This window comes from Nipponia nippon, unplaced genomic scaffold (genome assembly GCF_047370975.1).
Source record: "Nipponia nippon isolate SJK-2023a ecotype South Korea unplaced genomic scaffold, ASM4737097v1 scaffold_3, whole genome shotgun sequence".
NCBI lineage: Eukaryota > Metazoa > Chordata > Aves > Pelecaniformes > Threskiornithidae > Nipponia > Nipponia nippon.
In genome coordinates this window covers 75,780,472-75,806,533 of record NW_028262347.1, presented here as the reverse complement: position 1 = coordinate 75,806,533, position 26,062 = coordinate 75,780,472, and the positions used below count along the sequence as shown (strand labels likewise).

Here is a 26,062-nt window from a genome sequence, read left to right as displayed (position 1 = left end):
CTCTCTGTAGGGAACATTAAATGTTCTCAATGGCACCTCAGGTGCAGAGTGGAGACATAAATATGTTGCTTTTCGGATCAGATCACCACTAATCATTTGTTCTGGTGAGGCTGTGCTTCTACCTTGAATTTCACTGGTCGAACACGTGCTCAGTTGTTGCTCATGTTGGTGAGGGAGTTAACTTGGGAGCCAGTCTGCTCAGCTCAGAGAGCATCCCCTCTCTACAGCCTGCTTCCTCGCTGCTGCACTGAGCTGTCAGCATAAAAATATTTTGTCTCATCTCCCTTGGAGTCTCCCACTCTTCACTCCAAAGGCATTTCCATATCACTTAAGTCTTTGCCTGGTGAAGCACGTAATCACTTAAAGGAACTTCACATCCTACAGTATGTGGCTCTTTGTGCTCTGTAGCCCATAAGGACCTGTGCTAGAAAGGTGCACAGATACCTGTTTGTAAAAGGGGACATTTTTAAAGACTCATTCCACTCCCAGGTCTGGTACCGCTCTGTGCAAGTTCAGCTACATCCACGTGGGCACTTCTGTGTCTCCCCTGCTTGTGCTTGTGTTGAAGATCAGGCCCAGAAGCCAGGTAGCTGGGGGCCATCAGAAGAGGATCTTTGAAGTAAATCTTCCTATCATCCCACTTACTACCCAGTGATTAACATTGTGGGGTGGTCTTAGTGCTTAACCTGCATTATCTTTGAATTAAACTTAATCAGAGGACAGCCTGCCTAATGGTGTCTGGCCACTAATGGGCCGCTCACCAGGCTGGAGCTGGTTGCAAATAAAAGCCCCCGAACCTCAATTAGTGTCGACATTGGGTCCTTAGCAACATTTGACTCTACAGATCCACTCCTTTTGGTAGTATGGGCATAGTCTGTGTTGAAAGGGCCTGAGTCTGAGCTATGAGTGCTGCTGAGCACCAGGGCAAACCAACTGGGACAGAACATGTGCCCGTAGGGTTATCTGGCTCCCAGATGGAAGGTAGCTCTTCTTGCTCCATGTCTGGAAGTGGAGTAGACATGCGGATGGATGCATGTACACTCCCCACAGCCTACATGACTGCACTGGAGGTTTCTGCCAATTTTAGGCTGCCTGCTGTCTGATTCTCTGGCAAAGAGCAACCTGAGCTTGCTCTTCTGGGCACAACGTGGGATGCTGATTCTCTGTGTTGTAAGATGCACCAGTCAGCTGATGAGTGGTATCTTGCGTCTGGGCTTGCTCTGAATTTGCATCGTGGTGGACATGGAGAGTTGTGAGTTAGGTTTTCTAGCAGATAACTCTATCTGCTGTTGCAGCTTCCTGTTCACAGCCCTGGTTTATTCTCGCCCTTCACCAGAATTTGACCATCTGCTGTTCCGAGTACCTGACCCTGGTCTTGTGAACAGTGAAAATCTTGTTCTGTAGTTACCTAAAAGAAATAGAATCTGTGGCTTGTATAAATGTTTTTAATTTATCTTGTGGATAGTCATCTTCTCAAGCACAGATATTAGCTCCAAAAAAATTGATGGAGTAATATTTGGACAAGGAAATAAAGGCAGGGTGCAAAAGCAGAGGAGATGAATTGGTATGACGAAGATCACAGTCCTAGTAAAAAATTTCCAGATGTGACAGAGGAAAAAAGGTTTTATTGTTTCAGTCCTTTCAGTTTCAATATTTAAGCATTTTTTTAAAAAATATGGAGTTATCAGTGGTAGTAGTGTCTGTAATGACTGTATAGTTTAACAGGGAAGTCTATCCTGATGTCTGCTTTTGCTTTTCTTCTTACTCAGAGTTCCTTAAATCAGGAGTTCTTTCTCCTTCAATTTGCTTGCGTAGCAAAAGCAATGGTGTCAAAGGCAGCAGATACCAGCTCCATTCTGCAAATACCAGTCGTTTGGGAACCCATGTTTTAAATCCAAATTGCTTGTCTGTAATGTGACTGCTTTCAGTCAATTCAATTTATCAAAGTCTATCTCAGTGCCCCAGATGTGGTGTTTTGGGGCTGTTAAATACGCTGTTTCAGTTAACTATCGCAGCAGGATGTTGTTGTTTATTAAACCATGTTACAATAAGTGCATGAAGCAAACCAAGTGAGAATCGCTGCTCTCACCGCTTAAGCAAATGTATCCCTAAAGAGAAAGGAAGGCAGGAGAAATGGCGGTCACAGTCCTGACCCTTCAGTGCAAGCCAGCAGGACACAGGGAACGACTCAAGCAGGGCCCTTCAAAAGGAGGCTGTTGATGCAGCCACAGCATGGGAGTGAGTGCGTGGTGGGAGGAATTCTGGCCAGGGCGGGCGAAGTCCCCCTGGGGACTGGTGTTCTAGCCCAGCTCCTCTGCACGTTCAAATATCTCCTGCACAATAGTACCCTCTGTGGCTCGGCCAAAACCACGCAGCAGCTCTGCTGCAGAGATAAGAATATAATCCAAATTTTCAAGCTGAGGTCAGGGAGAGTCTTTCATTTAATGTATATCAGACCTGCGCTTGGGCACGTGTGCTAGTGGAAAGATCATGGACAGATTTACTCATATAAAAGCCAGCCCCTCCTTAATGATTTGAAATGCTAACATGACTTGGCTTGTACATGAGTAGGTAGAGGAATGATTTCACAGAAAGACAAGTCTTTTACGAATGTGCTTCTAATTCTGTTTATATTGCTTCTCCTGTATGTGTCAGCTGTGCACTTAGGAGGCCCACTGAAAAAGCAGTCATACTGAAACCAGTGGGAGTATTGCAAGGAAAAGGGGTACTCCCGTGATAGAGACGGGAGTCATTAACAGAGTAACTGGTGGGAGAACTGCTTGGGATTTTCTCTGTCTCTCTTCAGGCTAAGTATGCCTGATGTGCCTAAGTATGTCACCAGCAGTGATGTGCGAATGGATAGGGATGATCAGTGAAATTCTAGTTGAAGAATATGAAAGGCAGATGTGTATTGCAGTTGCTTTCTCTAATACAGAATTGTGGCTTTGTTTGATGCGTGATCATTTGATGCTGTGGTTCCTAAAGCTGCTGCTCTCCTGTTCGCAGGTGAAGAGGAGGAGGATGGAATAGAAAGGACCTGTGACACCCTGCTCATGTGCATTGTGACCGTATTAAACCAAGGCCTGCGAAATGGTGGTGGTGTGGGAGACGTGCTCAGAAAGCCTTCCAAAGATGTAAGTGTTTTGGCTGAGGAACTGCATTACTCCCTGTGCATCTCATGAATGCCAAAGTCAGTTTTTGGAGGTTATAGACAGTATTTGTATGTAGTCTGCTGTAATGTCACACAGTTGATTTATCTGGGCAATTTTTACATCCCAGATGGAATATTTAATGGGAAGAGCTAAGCGTGGTGTGATGATGATACTTGAAGAAAGGAACTCTAGGCAGTAGTTTACCCCTTCTGGAAAACTGGAGCGTATTGTAACCTTCCAAGCACTGCTAAGAAGTGTTGCTGGATTGGATCACTCTTCTATTGCTCTCGGAATTATAAATGCAAACTTTTGAAAGGGATTGATTGATGAGTGTATGTCAAGACTCTCCACTGTAGTACATAAGGTGTATTTTTAGCTGAAATTCAGCATGGCATCTGCCCTGGGGAATAGGTCCTATTGTTTACTTGTACTCAACTAGCAGTGAAGTCAAAACAGAATTTCATATATCGTGGTATATGTCCTCTTCCAGAAGTTTCCTCCAAAATTCAGTTCATTTAAGGACTACTCATAATATTTGGGTGGTTTTATGCATTTTTATTTAAGTTCAAAATGAACATCATAAATAAAGGCAATCTATCAGCACTTTGCTTGGTGACCCATAACAAAAGGATTAAATTCACAAGTAGGATCTCAACAGGGCTTGCAAGAGTCCAGAGACAAATAACTCTGATCTGGATGGAAGAGCTCCTTGTGCTGGTAGTAGGAATCTAGGTCCTATCTCATAGACTGGGATGTTCTACAGGAAATGTAGTCCATCCCCATGAAGTCTGTAAACACTTACAGACTTTGAAATGATGCTTGCCACTTAGCAGTCAGTTATTTCATGCTAACTACATTAAAGCACTTCACAAAGGACAGCACTATTATCCCAATGAATCTGTGGAAAACTGAGAAAATCAGTGACTTCCAGTTCAGTACCTTGGTGAAGAAAAGGACTTGGGCTTTATGTTCCTCCTCCTTACACTGAGTGTTGTCTCCTGTTTGCCACAGAACAACTTCGCTAGTTTTAGAGGTGTCAATGGGAGTCCAGTCCAGCCTTTGCAAGAAGGAAAGTAATTAAAATGTAAAAACAAGAGTGTGATGAAATGGGGGATATGAGCACTTCACGTGTGTGTCCGTGTGCACGTTGTGTTCCTGAAAGACACGAGCTTGGTCTGCCCAGTCTGAGCCAGCTTACAGCCATCTGACTGCGTTAGCACAGTGCTAAAACCATTAACATGCCCCACCTGGGCACAGAGTATGGTAGCCTGGCCTTGGCATCGCGCAAGCACGCTCCCCTGATTTCCAGTTGTTCAGTGTGCAAACTTGGCATCGGTCTGGAGTATTCCACAAAGACATACCGTAAGCACATCCCTGTATGCCACAAGACAGTATTAAGCAGAGCTATCATTGCTCTCAGTGGGTACTAGAAACTGCATCTCCCTGTTTCTGTATTGGCAAGGTAATTATCTTCAATCGAGCACTACACTAATGCATCTCCACTGCATCCGATACACACGCTAGTCTCTTCTTCGTGCTGTGTGAAACAACATAAAGGACAACAGGAGTCCCAAAGCGATATGAGCACATGAAGCCAAATCTTCTTTGGTTAGTCACATAGGTAGTCCCTCTCTATTTCTGTGAGGAAGGCTAGCAGAATTTGGCATGTGAAAAGAATGATGCGTAGCTTTCTTGAGCTAATGTGAAAATGTTGTTTAATATTTTAGAGGTGTGCTATTTTTATATCTTATTGCAATCTTATTGTTTCAGGAGCCCTTGTTCGCTGCGCGAGTTGTTTATGATCTTCTCTTTTACTTCATTGTCATAATTATTGTTCTAAACCTAATCTTTGGAGTCATCATTGATACATTTGCTGATCTCAGGAGTGAAAAGCAGAAAAAGGAGGAAATACTAAAGACAACCTGTTTCATCTGTGGTAGGTGTTACTGAGCTATTGAGACATTTGATGGGGAAAGGAGTAAAATGAACTACTCCTCAATAAATAAAGCATGAACCTAAGGGTGGTTATCTTCTACAAGAAAAGTCTGTAAAAATGTCAGAGTTTGGTTCCAAATTTATTCCCTCTCAGTAGGAAAAAGATTTGGTTTAGGAGTCAAAAGCTAGCTTTGCTAAGAGGTGGCTTCACAGTCTCTACCCAGGGTCTGAGGGAGAAGAGCCGTGTCTCATACTCACATCATCACCACTAATGGAGATGGTGCAGCTGCTGACTTTATTTCACAAAGCGTGATGCAGATGAAAGTACAGCTTGCTATTTCACAGCACAGTGCATTCCAGAAGGGTAACAACGGCAAAATCCGCATGTTTCAGAAGGTGATATGAAACAGGGAACAAAAGAATTAAATTAAAATCATCCCCACAAAACTCACGGATAAATCGCGCTTATTTCGAGGTGCACTCAACAAAGAGGGGCAGACCTTCACTCCCCTAGGGGACTTTAGAAATACCTTCTTTTTTGTAGGCTGGTTGTTGTTCCCATGGTTGTACTGACAGGAATGAACGTTGTGCAGAGCACAACCGCCTTAGTGCCTGTGGAAGGCTGCACAAGAGATCCAGGGAGGAAAGCTGTAACACTGAGGCAAACATTTGTGAATCCTGTCCTTCCTCACAGTGGTATTCTTCTTCAGAGATTTGACCCGTTACATGAAAAAAAAAAAAATTTCTTATGACTACAGCTCTGTAAAGACTGTGTGACTACAAAGCTGCAGAGGCTCACCCTCGCTGCTAGGTTTAAGCGCACAAACAATCCCACTGCAGCTTAAGTGGGACTATTCACATGCTTGTTGTTAAAACGTATGCATAAATCTTTGCAAGATCAGGACCTAGATTGCATGCAGTGTGCTTACCAGTATACATTTAGAAAGAATCAGAGCCAACACTTGTAAAGCACTTTATAGCCCTCAGCATAGAAGGCACTGTAGAACTGTAACATATTTATTATATTGTTATTGTTATTAAGAGGAAATATCACCGAAGAGAATAAACACTGTGCTGAAAGAATTCTGTCAGGAATGCCTTCTGGCCTGGTATTTCTTGCCTGGCAGTTACTGTATGTGGTTATGGCTTTTAAATTAAGATCCTTCAAATTTATGATCCTTTAAATTAAGTTAGGTTCCTTTCTCTAACATATTTAACAGATTTGGGTATTTTTATGTTGAAGTTTATTTTTTTGCATTATGTTCATGTCTTTTTGCAGGACTGGAGAGAGACAAATTTGATAACAAGACCGTTTCGTTTGAGGAGCATATAAAGTCAGAACACAACATGTGGCATTATTTGTACTTTATAGTTCTTGTCAAAGTTAAAGATCCAACGGAATACACTGGCCCGGAGAGCTACGTGGCGCAAATGATTGTGGTAAGTCAATTTGGGCACGTGCTTTATGCAACTGAGTGATGCTCCTTGCAGCTAGAGCAGAGAATATCTTTCTTTTTCCCTCTCTCTGAACAATAGGAGGCATCGATCTGTATTTTTAAAGATCTTTTCACATGTCTTAGTCTGCACCAAAGCCCAGTCTTAAACATAATGAAAAAGATGAAGGCACAGGCCACAGGCTCTGGTTTGGCATTTGTGCTCTCATGCTCTGTGGGTTCTGCTGCCTCATTAGCCAAACCAGGGGCAGAAGAGCATGCATCATAACATCTGCTGCTGCTCCGTCTTTGTCCAGTATCTCTGGGCTGCTGTCCAGAAAAATAACATCTCCTGCTGAACAGTGAAATGCAGGGTCTGTGTTGAGGGCTAGTGCTTTTCTCCTATGACTGCTCTGAACAAGCTATTGAAAAGACGAAGAAGAGCTGCGGCAGGGATTTGAAGAGCTACAGAAACTGCCTCATGAAGGAGTGAGATTATGGCTTGCATTCAGAGAGAGAAATTTGATGACACTGGGGCAGAGAGATGTTCGATTACATTTCATTTCCAGCCTGCTAGCAAAGAGGGTTCGTTCTGGTGAGAGGGAGGGATGGGTTATCAAGGCTGCCTGGCTTGGGGCTTCATTTTTGAGGAATTTTTCCTACCTGTTGGGATATTCTGATGCAGCATTTTCTTCCCATGGACTTGCTGGCAGGTATTGCTCTGCTCAGGGCCTGTGCCAGCAGGGTCTGTGGTTGCAGAGCTGGCATATGTCTGAATCCCAGGGGACGGTGTAACCAAATGCGCGTCACGGTTTGCTGTTTATGCATTTCTGGAGCCACATTCCTTATTGACAGTATCTGCTCTGTTATCCTTCATTGGGCCTTTGATTATACATACTACCCAGCCTCACTAGTGAAGTGCTTGGTGCCCTTTTAGTCCTCAGTTTAGCCAAGGGGAAGATTCTTCTCCTTTAACTTCAACTGTCTTCAAGTCAGGCACCTGGTTTAAATTGATCCCAGCTCCCTGCCCTGTCAGTACAGAAAGCTGGGTTATTTATCCTGCCTTAAGACAGGTGTCTAGGATAGCTGAGGTGACTCACCCTGGCATTGCTTTTCTCACTCCATTGAGAGCCTAAATGATTAGTTTAGACAAGATGCCTAATTGGGAGCTGGCTAAAGTTAGCAGAGACGACTCCCACCCACTGCACAGGCTTACACAGAGCTTACCTTGAAGAACTCGCATTAGTAGAACAGCTTGTGTTTAGACAGGAGTGCCTGCTTGAATGCTGCGACGAAATGGGGCTTTTGTAAGTGTACGTGGGAAGGTGGTGTGGCAGGTGATGGGTATTCAGTGCTCGGGTACAGGGGAACAGCCTATGTCCATGGAAATTTTGAACTGTCAATCTCATTGCCCAGCTTAGGGCATTTATACTGTTAGGCAATAATGGATCTACCCTTCTGCAGTATGATGGGTGAGATAGAAAAACTAAAACAAATGCCTGTACCTTCTGTTCCATTACAAGAAATTATTCATAGTGGCAAGTTGTCCTCTTACACATGAAAATATTTTAGCTTATCTCAGAAATGCACTTTAATTCGTAGAATCAATAACATCTTCGGACTCTAGGGCTTGTCTCATTTGTCTATTCCTTCTCTACTCCTCTTCTTCTCCCTGCAATGCTTGTATGATTTTAAACTTTGCGAGTATGTATGTTAAGTATTAATGTTTCATTCCAAGGGATGCATTAATATTCATAGTAAGTGTATTCATCCTGTGGCAGCAGTGGTTTGACTTTTCTGATGTAATTCACTAATGTATTTTACATTTGCATTAATGGTGGGAACTCCTGTTTGAATATCTAAAATATTAACAGAAAAGCACCAAAACACATGTGACTTCAGGCACTGAACTGATTTCTCAGAGCCCCTGTTCCTCTGTGGCAGAATGCTGGTGGTTTAAGTGGTTAGTAGTGATCCAGATTTTGGGATTATTAAGCCCTCTGAAGGAAGGCTTGTTTTTTCCGTGGGTATATTTAAAGTTAATGGTTGTTCTGGATGATGGGAGAGGCACATATGGACCTAGAAGTGTAAAGCTTGCATGGAATGGAAGAGGGAATGGAGAAGTGGGAAAAAAAAAAAGAAAGAGAAACAAATGTTTGAAGAAACTACAAGTGGCTGGTGTGGGATTAGTAATTGTATCTTTGTGTAGTTTAAATTCCCCAGTACAAAATCTAGGGAAGGTGTGCTGCAGAAATACTAGTGCTACGTAGCAGAAGCAATTGGAACTGCTTAAGTGAACAAAAAAGGACTCTTTCTCTTGGAGCCAGAGAGATTATGGTATACCACATGGTACAAGGAATGAAAGAAAATAATCTGACTGGAAGAGTGGAGTATTCTGGAAGTATGATATTCAGCTGGAAGAAGAGATTTAGGTATACAACTTTGCTTTTGACCAAAAGAATAGTCAAAAGGAAAACACTCAGATGTCATTTTGCAGCTGTCAGCCGTACGAGCTGATGTAGTGTATGTGTTTGGTGTGTTTCAAACACAGCATGGTAGTAACCAGTGTAGCATGTGAGATGTACTATATTCCATGCAGAAGTTAAGCCTGAGGTATGGGTTTTGTCCTGAAGACAGAGAGAGAAGCTGATTCAGTCTTTGTGATGGACTGAAAGCTGAGTGACCATTCTTGTGATGCTGGGAGAGGTGACCAAGTCCCTGGTAAGAGACCAGGTTCTGGTTAGGATCTGGCACAAAAGAGGCAGACTTCAAATTAACCTTTCACAAGGGAACTGGGGCTTGCCAGTGGAACTGACTCATTGCTGAATGAGGCTCGCTGGGGGTGTATGGGAATGTGACAAATATTTATAAAAATAGGGTGGTTGGAAGAACAGGGTAGTCCCAGGAGGTGGAGCTTTTATATTTCGGGTGATACAGAATATGGCTGAAAAAACTCCATGCATCATACTCCTGGAAGAGCTCTCTTAGCTCTACTAGTTTTTATTATGATTAGTTATGCCTTTTATGGCCACTTCTGTAGCTTTAATGGATCATACCCAAATTCTGTGTTTTCACAGCCGGATTACTTAGAGAGAATTTCTACCCAAATCCAATCTTCAGGGCTCAGATCTATCCTTAAATACACGTAGGTCAAAATTTTGGAGTATGCTGCAGTGACTTCTTTAATAGAAAGTAGAGTTTAGCTCCAAGCATCATCCTCACTACCCCTACAACTGTAGTTAGGAACCAATTATTATTTGTAGTTCTCTGCTACTGTCTTGCGAAGTATTGCAAAAAGTAACATTGGAGTGCTTATCAGAACTAACAAAGCACCAGTGAAAATGTCTACAATTTCTGATAGTCTCTTTTCTCCATTGCCCAGACCCATCAGGACCCAAAAATATGACTGACTCTATAATGACGCTCAGTCTTCTTTATGTATCATTTGTTCAGCAAACAGTGAAGCATCTGGTTTGAAGGCTTGCTGATAGCACAACTGGAAAAAAACAGGAATACTGTGGTTTTCTTGTTTTGGAATATTACTTGAAAGGCTGGGTGCCAAAAGGGATGGGAATTATTTATGCATCTAACTTCACTTTCCCAGTTTTTTCCAGTTCAAGAGGAGGAAAGAAACATGTAGGTGATGTTGTACACACCCCTCACTCAAAGGCAATATTTTTGCAGGTTTCCAAGTTCACTTGTATTTCTGTTCCAGGGGTGGCTTGTTTCAAGGCACTCCCATTATCTTGCATGTCTCTGGCCTCAAAAGACCTTGGGGGCAGAGGACTTCTTTTGCTTTCTTCCTCTGGACTGTGGACATCAGCTGCAAACTCCTAATGTTCCCTGTGATTTTGATTTTCCCAGCAGCTCTGTACTTGCTTCAGTGCTTAGCATGCTGCTCTGAGCAGTGACAGAAGTAATCAGTAGCTATCCAGCTTTCATAAAGTAAGGTATTATTTTTTCTTTTTTTTTTTCTTTTTAGAAAAAAGCATTGAGCATAAAATGTATTGTAAAGCAACACACAGTTTATACACCTCTAGCTTTTCAGACAGTTACTTTATGGAGATGTTGGTGGGAATAAAGCACTTCAGATCTTCCAGTGATGCCCATTCTTCTTGCACACTATCTTATATCAGTTATCGGGTGAAATATTAATGAATATTAAATCAGTGCAGTAGGTTTTATTATTTGTTTGTTATGCAGACCTCTTTTATGAAGTCAGACAGGTATTATACAATATTCAAAAAGACAGAAACTTTGAAAAGGTTGCTACATGCCTTGCATTTGCACTGAGAACCTGCATGAATGATTCCCCTATTGAATTTTCATTTCTGCAGAAAAAAAACTTGTTATCTGACCCATTTGACCAGAAATACCTTCCCTAGCAAACCCAGAGAGATGCACATAACTGGTATTACATCGATACAGCAATCTTTGAATGTTCCTTGTGTCCATTTGTCAGAGGAGACAGTTTAATGTGATAACTGGAACAGTGAAGGTTAATGTCCAAATTTTTAGATTTCTCTTTTCAGAGGTACAGTTTGTACACACAGATTTCACCTCAGCTTTGGTGCTGCAGATAGATAAATGGAGGCAAAAAGTGTAGATGATTAGTTACTGAATTTTTTGCAGCAAAACCGAGAGATATGAATTAGCCTATGATTTGTGCCTCCATTCATTTGCAAAAATAAAAGGCTATTGGCATAGTAATTAAATTAATTATTTTGCCTGTTGGAAGAATGAAAGACTTTAGCAAACGAAGCCCTAAAAGTTTTGTTCTCGTGTGCCCTGTCCACAGTTCTTAGCAAGTTTCATAATGGATTTTATCAGCATTAGTGCTACCTGTCATAACTACATAATTACAGCACCTAATTATATTATACTTATTTACTCTAATTATGTAATTGGTGCAATTACATAACTCCTCAATCAGCTGAAAACTGCTCTAAAACCAGCCTATGTTCATAAGAGGAAAGGATACTGCCATGCGTTAGACCCATCTCCCTAAAGCAAGGCAATCTTTGGTGGGAAATGAAAGGTTCTGTTCTCCCGCCATTGCGGTCACTGGGACCATGAGCCTTTTATACCATGATAGTATCTTAAAAATATTCCTTTACATCTTGTTTCGTCTGTAAATATATCCCTCCTGAAAGGCAGATTCCTAATCTTAAGCCTCTCCTCAGGCTACTCAGGATCCCAACACCTCCGCTGAAATTAAAAGCAAAATTCCTATCAACATTATAAGGACAAAGTAGAAGAGACAGGTTGAGCAACACCAGCCTCAAATTCTGAACGTGATTTTCTTATTCCATTCTTTTAAAAGCACTTTTGTATCACAGCAATGACCCATCATTTGTAATGTGACAAAATACTTTAACTACTTCATTTTAAATATTTTGAAGGTGTCAGCTTTTTTCATTATTTTTTTCATTTAAAGTATTAAATAAAAGATGTATTTACCAAATATTATGGCCATTTCCATATCGTGACGAAAACTGCATTCCCCATTTTGAAAAATTCTAGTTGTTTTGTTTCTTTTTAAATACTGGAGCCTGAAAATTGTTCTGAATTTAGTGCTCACTTGAGCTGGTGCTGTTGTCGCACTTCTTCTGACCTCCAGTCTCATGGTTTTGCCTTCTTTTTCCATTAGATACCCAGAAGTGGGTATTAAATTCAAAAGCAGCGCTGGGAATAATGCCAAATGAGCCACTGCGAAGCTTCACAATAGTTGTCATTCTGTCTATGCTGTGTGCTGGGCAGCGCAAGCCCTTTTCCCTCGGCATCCTTCTCTCTCCTGGCTTGCTGCTCTGCGTTTCGCCGTGCTCCCACCTTGGGAGCGGAGGTGCGACGTGAGCCGTGGCAGCACGTAGCTGCTCCCCAGGTTCGGGTCTCAGCAGTGATGCTGCGAGGTCCTGGCCAGAGTCGCTCCAGGTGGCTGTGACCCCTCAGCGCAGCAGCAGGGACGGGACAGGCTCCCTCCTGGAGCCGGAGTTGCTTGCGTATAGTCCCTGGCACACCAGTGTGTGGCCTGCAAAGGGATTTTTTTCGTTTTACCCAACCTCAACAGAAGTAGCTGACTGTCAAAACAGCAAAAGTGTGAGCCAAGCGGAGCCTGCAGAGCCCGACAGCTGTGGGTCAAGAGCCTGGCCGCATGTCCTTTCACACCTTGGGGCAGTGAGAGGTTGTCCCAGGGTTAGTTAGTTAACGTGAAGTCATTTCACTGATGCCAAATCCTGGTGTGCGCCCCCAGCCTGACGTCCAGCGTATTCACTGGCCGTCCCCAAGCAAACCATGGGGAAGCCCGGCTCTAGGGGAGACAGGTCCAAAGGAAATACAGACAGGCGAGGTGAAAGCAGTGAAAAAGTGCCATAAGGAAGGGGGAAGAGCATGCTGACAGCAGGCGGGCGAGGAGGAGCGGGGTTTGTGGAACAAGCTGTTCTTTGCTGCTTTCGATTTTTGTCAAAGAATGTAATAAAATAATATGTACTAAGAGGGGTGTTGACCTCGGCTCTTAAAATATAACTTCTTTGGAGAAGGAAAAAAGTTCTGACATCCAGGATTTTTCTATTCTGTTATCTATCGTCTTTTTGAATTTTGGAGGCAAAAGTTTTCCCTACTAATTTTTATCTCTAGTCTATAGATAGTCCTGTTACATCCGGGGATTGTTAAACACAGCATGGGTAGAGAGAATGACCCAAACCAGAGAAATGTCAATCCAAAGTAACATGAATGCTGCAGAAGGGACACTTTGGTTGTCAGGAAGACACTCTGGGTGTTTTTCACATGCACTCTGGTGATTCATCCTAGACAATTTAAGAAGTTTCCTCCCCCCAGATGTCCACCATACCCTTCTGTTGCAATTAACCACAACAATAGCAGAAGGGGGAGGACAAGCGATGTGTTTGTTTGCTTTTGAGCTTCTGCAGTTCGCAGCCCGGAGTACTAACGTGAAAATTGACGGCCATTGAAGTCACGCCAGTCTGAACTGCACTAGTTGAGGAGAGGACACACTACTGGTTCTGCTGCCTCTTTATCAGCAGGGAGAAAGGGCACACAGCTGATAGGGGTGACCCCTTCAACTGCTACAGCCACATGTGCCAGGGACGGTGAGCTGCAGTTCTTAAACTGGCTCACTATAAATAAACCGTATTTTTAAGGCTTCTTCATTATCATAAATTCTAGTTCAACGTGAATTTTCTTATATGGCAACTCACAGACTTGAAAATGCTTACAGGACTTGTGCACACAAATGCTCTTCTGGAGTGGGGCATGGAGTTTATAACTTTTGGGAAGCTAATAATGCTCCCATTGTTAGGACTGATTTATTCTACTTTTTAAAACTGGCCTTCCTCCAAAAACTAGCAGATGTTATCAAAGCAAAACTTGCAAGGATGAGATGTATGTTCATATCATTAAGCTATGCAACTTTTTATTAATTACTTTTAAAAGACTGATATGATGCATGTCACATTATGAGTAATTACTTATCATGGTAGTAATACCAAGAGCACAAAAGCCAGCTGCTAAATAAGATCTGCGGTCTCTCTGACAGGCTTATTTCCTAGGAAATACAGTGTTGGTTTTGTCTGCAGTTGGGTTTTCATAAAATAAGCAATTGAAGAAATATGTCTAAATAGATGATTTACGGCTCCCATTTTTTGTTGTGCTCAAAATAGAAGAGCGAGTGAGAATGCAGTTCTCTGTGTCCTTCCACATGGACACAGGCCCTGTGGGGAGTTCAGGGCTTCCGTTTAGGTGCACCAGGTCCCAGAGAAAGTCCTTTTTCTGCATCAAGGCCTGCCTCAGATTCGCAGAGGATCTCAGAGCTATTGAGTGGTGATACAGAGTCACTAAAATAGAGCTGGAATTGTGTTTCACGCAGGTTCAACCACTGCTTGGGTATATGAGGGGAGGTCCCTCTCCCCTCATATACCCAAGTGTTATCCAGTTTTACATTTACAGAATATATTGAGGCGTTGTTGTTTTTTCCTGCTGCTAGGTATTGAATTATTTTTCTCTTGTTGCTTCTCCTGTTGTTCAAAAATAACATTCATTTCTGTAGGTAGTCCATTGCTATTTTTGCTTCTCTGTACAATTTTGCCTCTACATTATTATCTTACAGAAGTGCTGAACACCTCCCTCTCCACTTCATAAAATAAGCAATTACAGTAACGTGCCTAACTAGCTGATTTCCTGCTCATTTGTGTGTTGCTGAAAGCATGAAAAGTTAGCATCATGTGAGGACTTTGCATCTTTGCACAAAGCTTGTATTCTACAACAGAGCTGAGCATCTTCTTTTCTACTTCAAGGGTTCTGCATCTTTCAGAAATGGGCTCTTTGGTCCATCATAAATAATTTAGTTGGCCTGCTTGGCTAGGTGATGTGTGAGGTATAAGTAAATAAAGGGAAAGGTGGGCTTTGTTTGGTACGTCATTGTAAAAGCTTGAGGTTTTAGTGGCTTTAAGTTTATATACATTCTTTACAGACAGGCAAAATTAATTATCCTGTTGTTGCTTGAATGGGAAACCACGGATCTGATCCTGCCTCCTTAGAAATGATGCCATTAGCTGGAGCAGGAGAAAGATTGGTATCAACGGCAGGTGCTGCAGCACAGGCAGATTTGCTGTGTGTAGTGAGGATATGCTGATAACCTTCATCCCCCTAGCTGACTGGGTGAGGGAATGGCCATGCCATTGCACGGTGTCCGCGTCCCAGCTGCCTCCGTGCTCAGCCCCTCACGTTCTTATTAACTTCTAATGGGACAGGTCCCAGCACCAACACATCCCTGTCTTCTTTCCTCTTTCTTTTGAAATCACTTCTGAATAAAAAGTTGTAATGTAATTGCACGTTACAGACTGGAGCCTACAACTCCCCAAAAGTATATTGATTGAGATTTGGGTTTTTTCCCCCCAAGGTCTGGAATCAGTGGTTTGATAGTACCCAGCACTAGTCTTTTTGGACCCTCTGGTATTGTGGCTCAGTTGTAAGCTTAGCTTGATCTCCTCTGTGTTTAAAAGATTTGGCCACCTGTCTGTTGACCAGTATTTAGCCTTTGAAGACTGATTTTGCTGTAAAGATGGGTTCTGCCTTGATAATACAGTGTACTCACAGCTTCCTTGTCCTCCTTCCAACTTCAGTTCATTCAATTTGCAAATTAAAATAAGTGAGCCAAGTTGGGTTCCTGTTTGTTTGTTTGTTTGCTGCTGGCCTTAAAAACTCGAGAAGGGGTCTGGACATGAGTCTGTGTTCCTTGAAACTTGCACATCCCCACGAACATGAAGTGGAGGTGTTCCAGCTGGAGCGCCCTCAAGCCGAGCAGTGCTGCTGGCAGGACACCGGCTGCGGTTCCCTGCTGGAATCCACTCCCGCCTTGACCTGCCAGAGACTAGAGCTGTTAACTTTCCAGGCAGCTTGCAAAAGCCATCTTTTATCCCTTTGTTAAAGAAGCATGTGGCCTCAGATGGATCTGTGTGTGGGCAGACCTTTATTCTGTGATTTCAAATGATGGAAAGGCTCTCCAAGGCACTGGATAGGCACCTACTGTTGCACTTCAAGTCCTGGCAGTAACAGAGCCTCGATTCTCCTGGGACTGGCTGTGTATGGCTTTGCCTAATGAAAACTGGACCTCAACTGGGGTCACAGATAGTGATAAGAAGTTCAGCCCCAGAGAAACAATGTGATGAGCAGATCCCAAAGCGTGTAAACTGAATTCATTTGATTTTGCACTATGGGAGAAGCAACAAACACAAAACACTTCAGTGCTGTTTCAGAATCTTATTGCAACATTTGAAAACAATTATTGTTCTTTGTAATACAGTGGTACTAAGCTTCTGGCTTCTAGAATGGGAAAGAGGCTCCAAATTTGTCTACAGTCAAGGCAGATAACTGCAGATGCTGAGGAAAGGAAGGGCTACGGGTTTGCCCAAAGATGTAAGGGCAATTAGTAAAAGAACAGGGAGGTGAGTTTGAGGTTGTTGCCTTACTAGGAGCACCATTTAAAAGTACATAAGCGTAACTTTGGTTGAACTCAAAACAGAGCGGTGAGACTCTGCAAGAAGTAAAACAGGGAAAGGCTACAAAAAATATAGTTCTGCTTCTGAGTTCTCACAGTTCAGAGACGGCAAGATTTGGGGGAGCTGGGTGCAACATTAGTGTGAGCTTGTTTTACAAGGTGTTAGAGATATGATGAAGTTACTTGTTTTCTGTATCTGTCATGGCAAGAAAAATCCACCAGCCCGTACTAGTCTGCATGGATAAGTTTCTGAATTTGTATAACTTTGGTCTCATTGTGCCATTTATCTTTCAGGATCAGCTTTATGAGATTTGTGTCAGGTTTTTCTATTTGGTTGCAAGGCTAGTTCATGGAATCTGCTCTCTTTTTAGTGTGGTGGATGTGCGTATGATAAAAAGCTAAGATTGCATCATCCTTAATAAAAGAGAAGATATATAGCCTAAAGAAATCAGATTAGTTGTAGAGAAAGAAATCAATCAGGTTGGCAAATTGTATCTGTGGGACAAAGTGCAAAATGTTTGTTTCATACAGTATTTATTGAACAAATTTGTTGAGAAGATGGTTAAAAATGCTCTACAGGAAAAAAAACGGGAACCATTTTGTTCAATTTAAATGACATTGATGTATTTTTTACATCATGAAATCTTGCAATATTACCAACAACAATCCCTGATAAAGTACTTTACACAATTGCCTCACAGGGCATTTTGAGATAAAAGTATATATCGGAGATTGTAAATTAGCTACATCCAATTTATATATAATGGAACCCACTACAGCCATCCTACAAAATTCAATAGAGCAGGAATCACATTACACTTCTGTGAGTTTGGGGTAGCAGGAGCTTTAAAGAGTCTCCCAAACAAACAGGCAACTTTAAATCATATTTAATGAACCCTGTGTATTTTATACACATGTGATTAAAATGTTTTGTCTCTGTTTTTCATTTTGCTGGGTGCTGCTGAAGGAAAATTGTAATTCCAGGTTTGTGAAACCCATCATCTGCTTGTTCTCAAGAGAAAATGTGTTTTAATTGAACAGAGTAAACTATATTTAAATGCTGGGCTGAAAAAAACAAAGAAAAAGAAAAAGCAGATCTGTACAGAGGATCCATTTCAATATTTTCCTAGCAATGCGAGCAAGAGCACCAAATGAAAATGTAGTAAAAGCAGATAAAGGTTCACAAAGTACCATGGTCGTTTTTTCTTTTATTGATCTGCGCTTTCAGCCTCTGAAAACAACGCACGGTAGACATGAACCTGAACCAACAGGCGTTTCACCTTGAGGGCCCGGTTTTGCTGGTTTCCACCTATTTTCCAAAGGGAATAAAAGCGCTTTGTGCTTCCCAGTAGGCAGGTGGCATCTTGTGGGATCTGCCTCTCACCCAGCCACAGCCAGACCTGCCAAGGGGCCTCTCCTTGGCTATCGCGTCTGCGCAGGCAAGGAATTGTGCTGGCCATGCAGAGGAATGTACAAAACCCATGGGCAAGCATTTGAACAGAGCAAGCGATTTGAGAGCAAGTTGATAGCGTTCAGGCCCGTAAGGCCGAAAGGTGGCCATTGCTTGGTGGTGTTTTGTCAAGAGACGCTTCAAAGAGAAACCTAGCTCTTTTTCCTCTCCTCTGACTGATACTCAAATATGTACATTTATGCGCGTGTATGGTATATGCATGATCATGTTGTTGCTTAAAAAACCAGTTCTGTATAGCCCATTGGTGGTAGGTAATAATTCTTACTCATTTTAAAAGAAAATGTTGTTCTTTCAATTGTCCTTTCATACTGCACCATGTGCAAAATACATCAGAGTCAAAACGGGCCCAAAGCAGGAACATTCAGATCGGGATTCAAAATGCCTCGACTCTGGCAGTAGCCTAAACCAGAACAATCACGCTGCAATCAGCGAAGCCCTGCCTGTGTAAAGCTGAGAACAAGGTCAAGTCCTGAGCCTCTGAAAAACGAGTCTCCAGCTGAGTCTTTGTATTTCCCAAAGATTCTGTTACACCAAATTGAAGCTAAAGCTAGGAAATGGACAGTACTTGCAAAATACAAGGTGACAGGGCCAGAGAATTAAAGCTAAATGTGAAAAAAGCCCATAAATGTCAACAAGTGTGTGCTTGAATCCTGTGCTACAAAAGATACGAAGTAGAGGTCATGGTTTGGAGTTTAACCATGGAATTAGACCCTGATCCACTGGATTTAACCAGCACTTACACTGACAAAAACGGGTCAAAATTTGTGGTGTCCTTACCAGCTGGATGGTAAGTATGTGTCTAAAGAGCGGACAGCATCTCTGTCCCCAGCAGTGGCATGATACTGTAGGGTATGTTTACGTTGCAGTGGTATTAGTGGGCTTTTGTCTGGAGTTCAGTATCTGGAGTGTGCCTGCTAGCATGTTTTGCAAAAGAAAATCAATATTAAAAGAAGAACAGAAGGGGGGCTTCAGTGTGCTAGTGCAAGCAGCTCGATAGGAATGGCAAGGGGCGGGAGAAGCATCGTAATTCTGTTCACTTTAAACGCAGTTAACGGGAAGCAGAAATATCATTACCGTTCAGCTAGGCATGAGCTAGTCTGGCAAACGACTAGTGAATTTGCTGAAACGATGTTGGGGGCAGCGAGGGAAGGAAGGGGAGCAAGAAGTTAGAGCTGCAGGCGTTTTGGTTGCGGTGGTGGGCCTGCACGAGCAGCTCAGCCCCTCTCCTGTGACCGGGGTGCCCTACACGGTGCGGCACTAAGAGGGGCCGCTCTCGGCCCTGGGGGAGCCGAGCCTGCGGGATTCAATAGCAGCACCGCAATGAACTGCAAAGGAGGAGACGGAGAACTGCCAGGTGCCTCTGCGCAGAGGCTGCCATTGCATTACGCTGTGCTTCCCCCACCGAGACAGCTGGAACTAAACCAGAGCCTCCCATGCTGCCATTAAAAGGTTCTTTTTTTAAGGACATGTGCACTTAATGTCAGAATATTGAAACCATACCCACGTGAATAAAGTTACTAAGCCAGTGATTCATTGCTGTTTCAAATCTCTATCTAGCCACAGTAAATTTCTGCTCAGTAGTGACAGTCTGTGTCCACATGCAGGCTATGATTTACAGTTCTGTGTTTTGTATCAACAACATCTGTTTAACAAAAGAAAAAAAAATAAGCCAAGAACATTTATTTTCTAATCTCTCTACCAGATGTTGTTTCGTTATGCACAAGATCCAGGGATTATATCAGAAATAATTTCATTATTTTAAATGAATAATCTGAAGTGTTTTTCCTAAAGCATGTCCCGTAACCACTAACAACATAAAAACATAGGAATGTAGAAAAATAAACTTGTGTTTTGCACACATCTATACTTATATCTATTTTAAGGGCACAAATATTAAGCACCAAATCCTAGCTTCAGATCGTAGTGTTAGAATTCTTGAAGATTTGCAGAGGAGAATATCAATTCTCAGGGTTATGACAGAGATAAGGTGGCAGAGAGCGATTGAAACAGCAGAAGAAATCAACAGTTGAGAAATGCACATGAGCCGCAGGGAAGGGAGGACACAAGAAGCAAATGTAGCTTCAAGGGGAGTAGTGCTGGGGTAGGATACAAGCTCAGGCCCTCCAAGCACGCAAAAGTTGTGCCATGCAACTCTCGTGAGTCCCCGGCCGGCTGCGGTCCTTGCACACCTGCGGGTCCCCCAGGTTCCCACCTGGAGGGTAGTTGGAAGGTGCAGTCTCAGTGCACCGGCGACAAAGCTGCTTAGTTCGGTTTCTGCTTTCTACCTTCTGGGGTACAGTTGCTCGGGCCTGAAGCAGGATCGCTTCCCTCGATGCGCTGGCTGCGCTCTTGCTGATGCAGCCCAGGTCGTGGTTGGCCTTTTTCACCGTAAGGTCACACTGCTGACTCAGGTACTTAACGTTTGCATATGGTTTTGCCTACAACAGTAGTGCAAGATCACATTCAAACTTATGGTCTCGACTGTAAAAAATTATTTTCATAATCATTTCCATTGCTTGGAGGTAAATGCCAAGTCCCTTAGGTGTGTTTGATAAGCAGAAATTTTGGGGTGTTTGTTCTTGGAAAAGCAGGGTCCTTTACAGAGTTTCAAGCTGAGTATCAAAACTGCCACATAGAGCACCAGAGAAAAATCTTCGCAACTTGAGGTTTATTATCATTCCTCGCCGTAATTTTTGCAGGGATATCACAAGTGGGAATGCTGATAACTGAAACACTGAGACATTTATAACTGACTGGCCTGAATATCAGTCTTGAAGAACTCACAATTATTCAGAATTACGGTGATAGATTCTGTTGCAGTCCTCAAAAACATTCAGCCAAGTTAAAATGAAAGTAAATGCATCAATGACGCTGCTAAAGCAGACGGTGGGTCTGTGTTATGGTTCCAACCTTCTTTTGGGGGGAAAGAGATTTCAATATTTTTCCATGAGCTGTGGAAGCTGCAGGCATGTATCAATCCAGTATAGACCCAGCCAGACCTATGAGTTTTCTTGTTGCATAAAGATTTATCTGTAATTGCCAAGGTTTACTTTTATTTTCCTTGAATTACTGTTCTGGATGCATATAGATGCATAACAATTCCTAATTTCCCTCCCTATATTCTTGTACAGCACAGATTTCTTATCAAATACAGTCTTAACACTAAAGTGTCAAACAGGATTTGCAGAAAGCTATTTGGGTTTGTAGTTTAGGATGAACGTTTATCAAATCGTGGATTAGCTGAATCATGCACTGAACCAAATTATTATTGTCTGTGATTAAATCACAAAGTGGTTATTGCCCTGTGTCATCTGAAGCACAAGACAGTTTAAATCTTTAAAATCCCTTTTTAAGGTGGCTATAGGAGCTACATAACTACAGACTTTTAGAACCAGACTCTGTCCCTAGGCAGAAGAATAATAGCTTTCAAAAGGTCGTTTGGACTGATCGCTCTCTGCTTATATGGGCAACAGATCTGGGAAGGGAATGGATGGACTTATTTACATTTCAGACATACAGAATAATTTCTCAGTAAATAGATCTCTTTGTACCCGGCGCTAAAATATTTATTCAAGGTGCTGGCTCAAAAAAGGCGAGTGAACGGCCTGTTCGTTCTCGTGCCTGAAAGGACACGAGCTGCCTGCTGAAGAGCAGCAATGCCGACGGTTTGTTTGCCTTCATGCTGAGGCACGGGTCCTAGGGTGCAACTGAGTCGCAGAGGGCGAAGCTGTGCCGTGCTTCCCGGCAGTGCCGCTCCTCAGGCCGGGAGGCCTCCCCTCAATGCCAGCGCAGCAGGGTTTTACCACCCCAATGGGCACTTGGGAGGCTACAGTCTCTCTAAAGCTGTAGGAGGCTTTTGCCAGGCTGCCACAGTGGATGCTGTTCATTGCACGTCAACGAACGTGTGTTGCAGGGTGGGATACCACGAACCGCCCAGCGCAGCACACCGAGGCGGTGGTAGCAAACTTTCATGGTGATGGCCGCGCTCCTCTTCTGCACCCTTCAGCGACCGTCTAGCTGAGGAGCTCAGAGGGCTTTAAGCATGCTCATTTTCTCAGCCTCGTTATTAGGTAACAAATAACCCTCCTGATGGCCATCTCGCTCGCCTCGCTGAGTCACCAAGGAGCGAACAATCTGTGCCAGACAGGGGAACGGTGGGCTGGGGGACACGGAGGCCCGTCTCCTGCTCTGAGGCGTGCAGCTGGGGAGGTCACAACCCAGGAGGAGACATGAGCAGTCATCACCATTTTTCTTTTTGAATAGATAGGAGGGAAGTCCTGAAACGGCTTGTTTTCATGTTGCAACAAGGGGTCACGGGGTAGAAGGGGCTAAGAGTCACTGCATTAGAGTCTGCTGGAGAAATGAAAGTCTGGTACAGCTGACGGTGGCGTGGCACTCGGAGCCCATGGCAGTGGCACCGGCAGAAAGTATGCATTAGGCTGCCTTCACTCCTCTACTTCATCCCCCTCGTCCTACTCTTTGACCTATTTTCTCTCATTGTTATCTCGTAATCTATTTTTTAAAGGCTCAGCCCAGTCTTTCCTGCTGGTTGCAGCTGATCCATCTCACTGCTAGCCTGTGAAACCAGCACCTCCTAAAGAAACGTCCCTCTGCCAATTACTCCGGAGGCATGGGTTCAGCTCAGCGTGAGAGCTCAATTGAAGCCAGTTGGCTGTGCCAACAGGACAGGGATGACTCGAGAGAGACTTTTTACAAAGTATAGAAACTCTAAACAAATTTCTTCAGTCTTTTCTCCATCCATGCTCAACCAAAGCTAACAAAGTCAGAAAAATGGCAATGTTTTACTGAAGGGAGGACTTAGCCTGTATCTCTGCCCTCCCTTTGGAAAGCCCACAGAAGGGAAGGAGAAAGTTGCATAGAAAACTCCAGGAGGCAAAGACAGACTTTTGCTCTGAGCATGCCTCTCCGAGAAGAAGGGTTTGAGGTTTCTCAGAAAACACGCGTAGCAAATGCTCTAAGCCCTGAGATTTCTCACGCGTGTGCCCTCGCCCTCAGCACCTCGCAGCTAGGTGTACCCGGAGTACCTTGCAGAGAGGTGTTCGCCCCGGGTGAGCTGTGATTCCCACTGGAGTCCCGCCAGCTGAGGAGGGGAGGACAGAGGGAGTGAGCGTGCTGGATCGCCACATGAAATGTCTGCTCTGCTCGTGTGCAGTCTCTTTGGCCGGCAGCCTTTTGGCTATCCCCACCTGCCTTTTTTCCTTTTTTTTTTCCCCCCAGCTGAACTGACGGAGAGGAGTCTGCGGCTCCTTTCTGTCCCTGCAGCCTTCCTGTCTGGCTGACTCTCTGCCCTGGACACAGATGTATACTTAAATACGAATTCTGCGAGGCACACGTTACGCTTGCAGAGGGAGTGTGGAGCGGGAAGATGCTGTGATCCGTAGGTGGGCTGCTGCGGTTGGGCTGCCAATAGCTGTTGTCTTGTGCAAGAATGAAATAACAGTAACAATATACTGCGTTCAGCCCTGGTTGCTTAGGAAGAAGGCTTCAGTACATTTTAACAATTAATTCTGTGTCCAGGCGGCTACTTTGTTTCTAAGCGTCCCATCCACATGTTTCACCCTTTGCGATCTCATTTCTGCTGGAGTTGCGTCACCCCACGCTAACCTGGTGGCTGCTGATTGAGCCCTGTGGCAGCTGTTTCCAGAGGTTTGCCCTGCTCCCTGCCAGCAGCCTCCCTCCCTTGTCCAAATTGCTGCTCGGCTCCAGGCCGTGTTCAAAATGTCTGAGTGAGCTCTATCCTGGGCAAAATGGTTGGATTTCTAAGAGTAATAGCTAAGGCATGACAGATAGCACCCATCAAAATCCCATCCCTGCACAAGTCAAATAAGGGGAAGCAGGAGCGCACCTGCAGTGTAGAGGAGGCATGTTATAGCTTTAACATGTGTTAGTTGGTCAAGGTGAACCCTGGACCGAGCCCATAAACATTTAAGTCCCAGAACAAATGTTTGGGGTTGTACAAACATGTTAACTACCTCCAGTTAATTGGCAAGCAATTACCTTGAAGTAAAAATAGCATTCCCATAGCTGAGCAGCCACAGAGTGCCTGTGCCCCCATGAACACTTACAGATCACTAAAATTTTCGGCAGAGGAGCCTTGTCCAATTTGCCTTCTGGATCCTCACAGGTTTGTGATCAAAAGTTTTTTGTCCCCAGCAGCAATTGCTGGTTGTTTGTGGTGTAGACTCAGCAAACAGGGCTGTGTGCCAGAGCTAATTTTCATGCTGCCCTTTATTAAAGTTCTGCAGTTCATAATGCAATGAAAAAATAAGATAATATTGACTGGCAAAAGCATGCAGTTCAGCAAGGGAATATACCTACTGCGTGCACTATAATACTATAATGGAACTATCGGTGAAAGCTAGGTAAGTATTTTTTACTTAAAGACAGGTTGGCAGGCTAGAATGTGTTTCCTACTGACCTACTGAATTTTGAATCTTTCTGGTACTTTGCATGACAAAGATACACAGCTGAACTGGATTTCATTAGATGTATATGCAGTTAAGAACCGAGAAGCAAAGTCCTGCCTGCGCCCAACACAGCACTTGGGACTACCGAGTGAGAGACCTATGGTCAGCTGTTTGACCTGTTGCCTCTCTGCTGCTAGGAAAAGCTATAGAAGTCAGTAGCATCTTTTCATGAGATCTCTGGTCCATGCAAACCCATCGGCTTCTCTTAGAACTTGGATCAAGTCCTTGCTTGATCCTCCACAACATTTTGGCAAAAAATGCCCAGATTTTCTTGGTCTGTAGCTAAACCATAACTGGATTTCTTTCTTGGGAGAGATTATCACAGCATTGCTGGAAAGGCAAAGCTGGGCACATGCAAATGAGTGGAGTCTGTCATTGAGTTCCCATGACTCTGGGGCTCGTGGTGGCCAAGATGGGCTGGCATGTGGTTCAGAATGGTTCCAGCTGAAGAGCTACCACCAGCACCACAGTGTCGTGTGGCAACAGGTGATGTGCTGCGCACTCTGTCCCTGTCTTCACCTGCTCCTGGTCATCCCTCTTCCCAGAAAATATAACGTTGTGTTGAGGAGGAGGAAGGCAGGTGACACTGGGAGCCTCGAGAGAGGCAAGCCCACTGAGCCGGGACATCTGGCATCCGCATGGATTTGTGTGGTGTTCCTCTGGACGCTGTGGTGCCGCGGAGGGTCAGGCCACAAAAATCGTTCCAAGGCAGTCGGTGGTCTGTGCCTTGCATCCTGGAGAAGCAAGGGAGTGGCAGATGGAAAAGAAAACTAGCAAAGTGCATTTCGCAATCCTGGCAGCAGCACTCTGCAAACACAAGAACCGCAATGATGGCGTCTCGGATTGCTCTCCCTGTGCAGCCTGGCTTTAGAAACTTTGGCGTTATGGTGAGCCTTGCCAAAAAGGGCTCCTAGCCCCTCAGCTGGCTCCTACGGCCATGCGGCCTTGTGTTTGGTATCTTCAGGTGCTTCAAGCAAGAGAAGCTGTAATGGGTGCAGATATTAGAGCTTTCCAGGAACCATTCAAATACAAGTGCAGTTCTGTTCACTGTAGCTCCTTTGAATTCACTTTCTGTGCCTGTAGCGGCAGACAAATTTGCTGGCAAACATTTTGCAAAAAAAAGGCATTGATCCAGAAAGGCACTGTGCACAAACTAAGCTTAGTATAAATGAGTGCACCTGTGCTTAACACTAGCCACGTGATGAATGCTCTGCTAGATTCTAGCCAAAATAAATTTAAAATAAATATCGGAGCGTACTCATAGAAAATGAATGCTGGTCTTGTAAGCAGAAACGCATGCAGCAGAAATAGGAGTCTACCGCTCCGTGTGTCCGCTGGGGATATCCAGCAGGGAGGGTCACGTGCGCTCCTTTCGAGCTCACCAGCAGAGCTGGTGAAAACAGGTTTTGATTTGAATGAGTTATGACCCATTGAAAATGGCATCATGCGTAACCACAGTAAATTGTCATAATGAGATCACGAGGCTCAAAAAAGTGGGCAGCGAGGAAAGAGGCCTCATTCCACCAGCGCACACGGCTGACTGAGCCCTGGGCTGCAAAATGCAACGGAGG

At 43.8% G+C, this 26,062-nt stretch overlaps 1 protein-coding gene across 4 annotated transcripts in view; it reads left to right on the top strand.

Annotated features, from left to right (window-relative positions):
• The window catches only part of ITPR2 (inositol 1,4,5-trisphosphate receptor type 2), a 271,134-nt gene that overhangs the window by 238,151 nt on the left and 6,921 nt on the right, over positions 1-26,062 (top strand). For all 4 annotated transcript variants that reach the window (XM_087765500.1, XM_087765499.1, XM_087765502.1 and 1 more), the window contains 3 exons: positions 3,007-3,134; positions 4,923-5,088; positions 6,367-6,527. In XM_087765500.1, the coding sequence (XP_087621626.1) occupies positions 3,007-3,134; positions 4,923-5,088; positions 6,367-6,527 (455 nt within the window). The remainder of the gene's footprint in view (positions 1-3,006; positions 3,135-4,922; positions 5,089-6,366; positions 6,528-26,062) is intronic.